We start from the raw sequence: 10,000 nt of genomic DNA on the forward strand, positions 1-10,000 counted from the left end.
TTTGGAAGAAGATGCCCAGTCGAACCTACATCACCGCCGAAGAGAAGATATTGCCTGGGCATAAGCCAATGAAGGATCAGTTGACTCTTGTCCTATGTGTCAATGCTAGCGGGGACTTTAAAGTCAAGCCCTTACTGGTTTACCATTCTGAGAACCCTAGGGCCTTTAAGGCACAGAATGTGGATAAGGACCAGCTTCATGTTTTCTGGCGATCCAACTCGAAGGCCTGGGTCACTAGGCAGTTCTTTGTCCAATGGGTTAACCAAGTTTTTGGTCCTTCTGTGAAGAAGTATCTTCATGAGCAGAAATTGCCTTTAAAGGGCCTGCTATGCCTTGACAATGCACCCGCTCACCCCCCCCCCCCTCCCCGGACTTGAAGATATCTTCGAAGAATTCAAGTTCATAAAGGTGCTGTATCTTCCACCGAATACCACCTCTATCCTCCGGCCCATGGAGCAGCAAGTCATCTCGAATTTCATGAAGCTCTACACCAAGCACCTATTCAAGCAGTGCTTTAATGCCACGTAAAGCACAAACTTAACTTTGCGTGAATTTTGGAAAAGCCACTTTAACATCGTGCACTGCTTGAAGATCACAGATCAGGCTTGGGTGGGAGTAACTTGACGGACACTGAATTCTGCCTGGAAGAAGCTGTGGCCTGATGCAGTTTCTCCCCAAGATTTCGAGGGTTTTGACCCCGAACCTGATCCCTTGGTGGGTGCAGCGGAAGACGTAGAGGAAATCGTCTCCCTTGGCAAGTCCATGGGTCTGGAGGTCGACGCAGATGATATCACGGAACTCGTCGCCGAACATCATGACGAACTTACCACAGAAGAGCTCAAGGAACTCCATGCTATGTCTGAGCATGAGTGATGACGAGGAAGGGATCGAGGAGGTAGAACATGTGTTAGGTTCGGCGCAAATAAAAGAGATGTTAGGAAAATATCAAGACGTGGTCGACTTCATCGACCAATACCATCCAAAAAACTTGCAGGTTGTCGTGTAGTTGCGCAGGTCGATGATGTTTGCCTAACTCATTTTCGAAACATTCTGAAAAGCCGTACCAAGCAACTTTCTATCGATAGCTTCTTTAAAAAAACTACGAAGCGAACTCGTGATGAAGAGGAAGGATGTGGTTCAAAGAAAACGGCAGAGTGAAGAGAAAGAATTCAATCAATTTTAAGTGGAGAGAGTGAAAGTGATTAAAATTAGTCATCAAAAAGAAAAAAAAAATTGTAAAAAAAATATGAAATATAAAAATAAAAAAGAATAAATAAGATGAGTTTGGTTAAAGTTCACTTAGTGTAAGTTAGAATAAGTTATGGCAGTGTACGTTTATCGTAGTCACCCTCTCTACTTCCTTGCCGCCCGTTCATCTCCTCTCTGCATAGCAAGACCAACACCTGCGCTGGACTTTCTAAGGTAAAGTGACGCTAAAAATCCGTTTCTTATTTATTATTTCTTGATAATTATTCTTTTTTACATGTCTATTATCTAATTTAGAGTGCATATTGTCATGTGTAATTATGTGTAGTAATTTATTAAGGAGTTATCATAAGTTTTTGGGCTCAACCACGGATTAATCCTTTTTCAATGTATTCTTATGGGAAAATTCGTTTCTACATCCGAACATTTTCTACATCCGAAGTCGGTCGTGGAACGGATTAAATTCATATGTAGAGGTACCACTGTATGTATATATATATATACTTATATATGGATAAATATCAACACAACATCGTGTTCAAATAGAAATAAATTTCTACCTCATACTTGGGATCGAACTCTAGCCCCTTCTAATGAAAGGCCAGGTCGAAACCAACCATGCCACGAGAGCCCATAAAAGGAAATCTGAACCTGACACTAATCTAGCTGTCCGAGGATTTACCTGGTGAGACATCAGTCTCTTTACCAGCGAGTTTTACCAGATTTCCCCGGGCCACCACGTGACACAATTGGTAGTAATTCATTCAAATTACCCCTAATGAGTCAATATGGATAAATATCAACACAACATCGTGTTCAAATAGAAATAAATTTCTACCTCATACTTGGGATCGAACTCTAGCCCCTTCTAATGAAAGGCCAGGTCGAAACCAACCATGCCACGAGAGCCCATAAAAGGAAATCTGAACCTGACACTAATCTAGCTGTCCGAGGATTTACCTGGTGAGACATCAGTCTCTTTACCAGCGAGTTTTACCAGATTTCCCCGGGCCACCACGTGACACAATTGGTAGTAATTCATTCAAATTACCCCTAATGAGTCAATATGGATAAATATCAACACAACATCGTGTTCAAATAGAAATAAATTTCTACCTCATACTTGGGATCGAACTCTAGCCCCTTCTAATGAAAGGCCAGGTCGAAACCAACCATGCCACGAGAGCCCATAAAAGGAAATCTGAACCGGACAGCTAGATTAGTGTCAGGTTCAGATTTCCTTTTATGGGCTCTCGTGGCATGGTTGGTTTCGACCTGGCCTTTCATTAGAAGGGGCTAGAGTTCGATCCCAAGTATGAGGTAGAAATTTATTTCTATTTGAACACGATGTTGTGTTGATATTTATCCATATTGACTCATTAGGGGTAATTTGAATGAATTACTACCAATTGTGTCACGTGGTGGCCCGGGGAAATCTGGTAAAACTCGCTGGTAAAGAGACTGATGTCTCACCAGGTAAATCCTCGGACAGCTAGATTAGTGTCAGGTTCAGATTTCCTTTTATGGGCTCTCGTGGCATGGTTGGTTTCGACCTGGCCTTTCATTAGAAGGGGCTAGAGTTCGATCCCAAGTATGAGGTAGAAATTTATTTCTATTTGAACACGATGTTGTGTTGATATTTATCCATATTGACTCATTAGGGGTAATTTGAATGAATTACTACCAATTGTGTCACGTGGTGGCCCGGGGAAATCTGGTAAAACTCGCTGGTAAAGAGACTGATGTCTCACCAGGTAAATCCTCGGACAGCTAGATTAGTGTCAGGTTCAGATTTCCTTTTATGGGCTCTCGTGGCATGGTTGGTTTCGACCTGGCCTTTCATTAGAAGGGGCTAGAGTTCGATCCCAAGTATGAGGTAGAAATTTATTTATACTTATATATATATATATATATATATATATATATATATATATATATATATATATATATACTTATATATATATATATATATATATATATATATATATATATATATATATATATATATATATATATATATATATATATATATATATATATATATATATATATATATATATTTATATATATATATATATATATATATATATATATATATATATATATATATATATATATATATATATATATATATATATACATATACACAGTAAGTCCTCGGGGTATGGTGATCTCGAGTTATAACGATTCCCCTTTACGAACGGGCTCCCGTAAGATACTTTATAAAATTACTTGTAACTCTATTTCAAGCTACAACGTTTGGTTCTTTGGTTCAAGGAACTATTTGCCAACACGAAATGCAGCTGATGCAATGGAGTAGTGCATTATGTATGTATAAGTATGTCCAGATTTATATATATTTTTCATATATATATACACTTATATTCATATATGTGTGTATAAGTGATATTTACATATATTTAATGTATACACACAAACACACACAGTATGTCCAGATTTATATATATTTTTCATATATATATATATATACACTTATATTCATATATGTGTATATAAGTGTTATTTACATATATTTAATGTATACACACAAACACACACACACACACACACACATATATATATATATATATGGGATACGACCCTTTCGTCTAAAGCACTTTCGTCTAAAGCACTTTCGTCTATAGCACTTTCGTCTAAAGGCACTTTAGTCTAAAAGCAATTTGGTCTAAAAGCACTTCAGTCTAAAAACACTTTAGTCTAAAAGCACTTTCGTCTAAAAGCACTTTAGTCTAAAAGCACTTTAGTCTAAAAGCATATTCGGCTAAATAATTTTTTTGGAATTTTCTTTTACCTAATGACTAATTTGGCATAAAGGAATAACGGGTAATAACCATTCTTCCTCGTTAATTTTTTTTGGTATAAATACTTTCTTGGTTATTTAGTTTCAGCTCGAACCCCCAAAATGGAAACTACTATAAACTTCGTTAAAACGACGCGAGGAAAAGATAAACTATGTTACAATGGTTATTATTACACGAGGAATAACGCAACCAAAACAGTTTCTTATTGGCGATGTGAAGATCGGATGTGTCCAGGTCGCCTTATTTTAAGTAGAAATCGTGAAGTTATGAAAACCTCAGATCATAACCACGCTGGTGGTGCTGAAAAAGTGTATGTGTTGCAAGCAAAAAACAAAATTACAGAAAAGGCTAGTACAACATCTGAAACGCCGGCAGCAATTATATCTGAAGTGATTAGTCAGGTTCCTGAATGTTCCCAGCCGCTGCTTCCTACCACTGCTTCTATGACTCGAAATGTTCGGAAATTAAGAAGTAAACAATTTCCCACTCTTCCGACATCATTAGCCGATGTAGATGTGCAAGGTAGGTTTAGAATAACATTGGGAGAAGAAAAGTGGTTGCTACATGATAGTGGATCAGACGATGAGGATAGAGTTTTGATCTTTGCGGCCCCATCATCATTGCAAAAGTTGGGATCCTCAAAGCACTGGTTTGCTGATGGCACTTTTGAAACGTGTCCAAACACCTTTTTATCAAATATATACAATTCATGCCGAAATCCACGGGGAAATACATCCACTTCCTTTTGCTTTACTACCAGGGAAATCGGAAGAAATTTATGTTAAGATGTTGCATGCACTTTTAGAGAATGCTCTGGCCTTTCTGCCTATTGATGATGTACCGAGAGGAATGCAATGTTTAAAACAAGAAGTACCAGAAAATGCATTGCCGTTTATTGAATACATAGACAATACTTTTGTAAACAGGATGCAAAGACGAAATGGAAGACGGTCCAAGCCATTATTTTCAGTACATGAATGGAATGTTTATGAACTTACACTCGCAGGTAACGCTCGTACGATAAATTCAGTTGAAGCATGGCATAGACGATTTGGTGTATTAGTTCAATCTCATTCAAATTTATATAATGTTCTGGATGCTCTAAGAAGAGAAGAACAAATCGTCAGAACAAGAATATCTCAACTTACCGTAGGAGCAAACCCAAAGAAACCAAATACCAAAGTAGCAAGAAGAGAGCAAAGAATTTACAATGTTGTTGCTGATTACCAGAATCGTTTATTGGAAGATTACCTCAGAATCATTGCACATCATTTGAGTTCTTTTTAAATACTGTCTCTTATTTACATTTTTATAAATTTTTACTAGTTTTTATTTCGCAATTTTTGTATTGCATTATAAGTATTTTTAATTACTTTTCTTATAATAGTTAAGATTTTATCTCTAACCAGTTTTTTGTTTTGAATTATTAGTATTTTTAATGACTTTTCTTATAATAGTTAAGATTTTATCTTCAATCATATGAATTTATATCTTAATAAAACATTTTTATTACTTTTGACTTGTTATCATTTTACCTTTTTATGCATTTTATGTATTATAGACGAAAGTGCTTTTAGACCAAAGCGCTTTTAGACCAAAGAGCCTTTAGACCAAAGAGCTTTTGGACCAAAGTGCCTTTAGACCAAAGTCCTTTTAGACAAAAGTGCTTTAGACGAAAGTGCTTTAGACGAAATGTCTTAGACCCATATATATATATATATATATATATATATATATATATATATATATATATATATATATATATATATATATATATAAATGTATATATATATACACACACATATATATATATATATATATGTAATAATTAGAATAGTAATATTACATGTTTAAAACAAATGACGTAATATGTCATGTTGGTTGGAAGAGCTAACCCTGGGATTTGCTGTAGTCATTCAAATTATAAACAGGATGTATAATGCAAACCTCGGCAAATTGACATTCTTTCTTAACGTCAACACATTGTCTCCTCGTGTGAAAGTTTGTGACGTCACCGGATGCAGGTGTCTTCCGATTCCGTCACGTGGCTAAATTAAAGCAAGCATACGATATCTGTGATATCGATAATTTATTCAGTTCATATCTAAACTTCACCAGAATTGGTCGTCTGGACCAACACAGCTTCCTCCAGTGATGGAGATGTTTAACTCTGTTGTTTTATAAAAATAAAACTTAAAAACCATTAAGATGTATTCAGTTAATCCATTTAAATACATCTGAAAACAACTCATACTCAAATGTGTGCTTAAGACAGTAGCACACCAATAAATGGTGGCAGCGATTAAACTCTAAGACAGCGGTTAAACTCTAAGAATTAGAGAAATATCTTCAAGACTTCAAAATAATAGCTGTAAAACCAGAGAAATATCTTCAAGACTTCAACATAAAAGCTGTAAAACCAGAGAAAGATCTTCAAGACTTCAAAATAAAAGCTGTAAAACCTGATAAAGATCTTCAAGAACTCAACATTATCTACAAGAATCTACAATTTTGATTAAGTCCAACGGAAAAGCTAACATCAACATATGTTAGTATACAACTTGAATCTTCAATCAACATCCTAGGAAACCCAAGGACTGGCGTTCAACAATTGCAAGACATATCCAGGAAGAACTACATTCAACAAGAAACTAGAACGAGACATCGCTAACAAAACATCAAGAGAGAGAGAGAGAGAGGACGTGTCGACTTCATATATAAGCTAAGTACAGACATTTTGTATTCATTTCAGTTTGGGCAGTGAAGTGTAGTTATCACAAGTCGTTAGTCAATTATTACTGGGGTGAGTGAATTCCTAAACTTTGTTATAAGAAACTCCGAATTCTCATTTAGAATTTTTCTTTCTTTGTGCTAATTCCTTTTTCTTTCAGAAACTCTTGGGGGGAAATGTTTTGGGATTAGTAACATTGTTGGGGGAATTTTGTTATACATATGCGTTTACGCAGTGGGCGTCTGTACTCATATAGATATTTTGATAGGATTGAAAGGGGTCAAAGAGATAGAAAAAAAAAATACAGCAGTCATGGCTCCTCCTGTCAGCCCTACCCCTGGACCTAGTGGTGTAGGCCAGGCTAATCCTCCTCCAATTGTGACGCTTGTAAATGCCAGGTCAGCAATCCTTCCTTTTCAAGGTCGTGTCAACGGGTTCTTGCCACAAAATGTGGAGTCATGGATTTCATCCGTTGATGCCCATTTAAATGCCAAACAAATCGTAGATCCTTTTGTACAATTACAAGAAGCTAAAAGTTTTATAGATTTTTCTAAAGGGGATGCGAGTGCGTATTTAAGAGGTGTTTCATTTCAAGAAGCAGTTACTTGGGATGATTTCAAAGTTAGGTTACGCGCGATTTATGGGGGTGAGGAAGCTTTGGATGTAGTGTTAACGTTACGAAATACACTTAATCAAGCCACTATGAATCGGCTTAATGTTGTTGAGAGAGCAGCTCTCATAGCTGATAGGCTTAACGAATATCAGGACATTTTAGGTAATTCCACTTGGGTTACTAACGATAATATCTCCGTGAAAGATTTTTTACGATTAATGTATTTAACTTGCATGACACTTATGTTGCCTGAAGCTTTAGTGCGGTGCTTTGATAAGAAGTTAATGCCTGCAAGTACGGAATTGGATGTCTATAAACAGATAAAGAAACACATGTCCAAGTGTCCAGATCTCGATCCCGTGTTAACTCAAGTTTTTGCTAAGAATGAAACAAAACCACAAACAGTGAACGTAATTAACAGTCCAGTAGCGGGAGTGACGTGTTACAACTGCAAACGTCAAGGTCACATAAGCGCAGACTGTAGAACGACATTTTGTTCAGTTCACAACACAGCATCACATTCTTATAGTCAATGTTACGCGCGTAAGACACAACAATATCCTAGAAATACACAGTCAATTCCACAGTCAGTTCCATATGGAAATAAAAAGAAAAATCCTCATTTTAACAATAAGAAGAAACAACAAAATGTCAATGCAGTTCAGAGTCCGAAACAAACAAACACTTCTTCAAATATCGCTGAGCCTGGGCCGTCAAACCAGACCTCGCAAAGTCAGCCTAATTTTCAGAATGTGCAGAGCAAAGCAAATACCACATAGTTAACTCTAGAGGGGAAGAGAGTGATGTTGGGTCAAGGTCATTCATGTCAACATCAATAGTATTGAATAATCAATTTAATGTTTTGTCAGATAATTGTGAGACAATAGATTTTCCTATGAAACACACGGCCGAATTAAGTAAAACAGTGCATGCTCCCGTAGATTTGCAACGAATTCATACGATAATAAGCCAAAATGAGTTACGGCCAACCTTATATGCTGTAAATTTAGAACACAAATCCTTTACGTTATTTTTTGACTCTGGTAGTCCACGTAATATTATGGATTTGAAGACGCATCATTTGTTGTTTTTGAACTTTCCGATTGAAAAATCAGGAATTAGACTTTCAGGTATAGGAAATAATGAATTAAACGTCATAGGCATAACTCATATTCAGTTCAGAGTCGGTAATCGCACGTTTGCCGATACATTTGTTGTAGTAAAAAACATTAATATGTATCCAGCTGTAATTATAGGATACCCATCTATGGGAAATCAAAACATTATCTTAGCTCCTGCCAAGCACGGCGTGTATATCAAAGGGAAATTCTATAAGTCTTCTAATACCTTAAAGTCAGTTTTGGATAAAAAGGAGATGACAAATGTAACCGTAACGTACGTTGAAGAACCAATAACTTGTCTCACTAATAAAGAAATAATGTACGCGACCAAGCAGAATTCTCGTTCACCCGTAATATCATCTTGCACGCAATATATCGAACCAAACATACCTTCGAATTTAATAGTGCAAATAAAGAAAACACTACCGGGATCTGAAATATTAATCCTTTCCGATACTTTGAAAACCAACGGATTGTCTGTCACACAAGCTATTTATACAGTAGGCTCACATCAGCAATGTAATATCGAAGTCTGTAATCATTTAAATAACACTTTGGTAATTCACAAAAATCAACATATCGTGCACTGCTTGAAGATCATAGATCAGGCTTGGGTGGGAGTAACTTGACGGACACTGAATTCTGCCTGGAAGAAGCTGTGGCCTGATGCAGTTTCTCCCCAAGATTTCGAGGGTTTTAACCCCGAACCTGATCCCTTGGTGGGTGCAGCGGAAGACGTAGAGGAAATCGTCTCCCTTGGCAAGTACATGGGTCTGGAGGTCGACGCAGATGATATCACGGAACTCGTCGCCGAACATCATGACGAACTTACCACAGAAGAGCTCAAGGAACTCCATGCTATGTCTGAGCATGAGTGATGACGAGGAAGGGATCGAGGAGGTAGAACATGTGTTAGGTTCGGCGCAAATAAAAGAGATGTTAGGAAAATATCAAGACGTGGTCGACTTCATCGACCAATACCATCCAAAAAACTTGCAGGTTGTCGTGTAGTTGCGCAGGTCGATGATGTTTGCCTAACTCATTTTCGAAACATTCTGAAAAGCCGTACCAAGCAACTTTCTATCGATAGCTTCTTTAAAAAACTACGAAGCGAACTCGTGATGAAGAGGAAGGATGTGGTTCAAAGAAAACGGCAGAGTGAAGAGAAAGAATTCAATCAATTTTAAGTGGAGAGAGTGAAAGTGATTAAAATTAATCATCAAAAAGAAAAAAAAAATTGTAAAAAAAATATGAAATATAAAAATAAAAAAGAATAAATAAGATGAGTTTGGTTAAAGTTCACTTAGTGTAAGTTAGAATAAGTTATGGCAGTGTACGTTTATCGTAGTCACCCTCTCTACTTCCTTGCCGCCCGTTCATCTCCTCTCTGCATAGCAAGACCAACACCTGCGCTGGACTTTCTAAGGTAAAGTGACGCTAAAAATCCGTTTCTTATTTATTATTTCTTGATAATTATTCTTTTTTACATGTCTATTATCTAATTTAG

General features: G+C 36.7%; 1 protein-coding gene across 1 annotated transcript in view; it reads left to right on the forward strand.

Annotated features, from left to right (window-relative positions):
* LOC137656379 (integumentary mucin A.1-like) overlaps positions 1 to 10,000 on the forward strand; it is a 94,709-nt gene that overhangs the window by 9,935 nt on the left and 74,774 nt on the right. The window contains exon 2 of the mRNA XM_068390552.1: positions 4,308 to 4,550. Within this exon, the coding sequence (XP_068246653.1) occupies positions 4,308 to 4,550 (243 nt within the window). The remainder of the gene's footprint in view (positions 1 to 4,307; positions 4,551 to 10,000) is intronic.

Source organism: Palaemon carinicauda, chromosome 17 (genome assembly GCF_036898095.1).
Source record: "Palaemon carinicauda isolate YSFRI2023 chromosome 17, ASM3689809v2, whole genome shotgun sequence".
NCBI classification, from domain to species: Eukaryota; Metazoa; Arthropoda; class Malacostraca; order Decapoda; family Palaemonidae; genus Palaemon; species Palaemon carinicauda.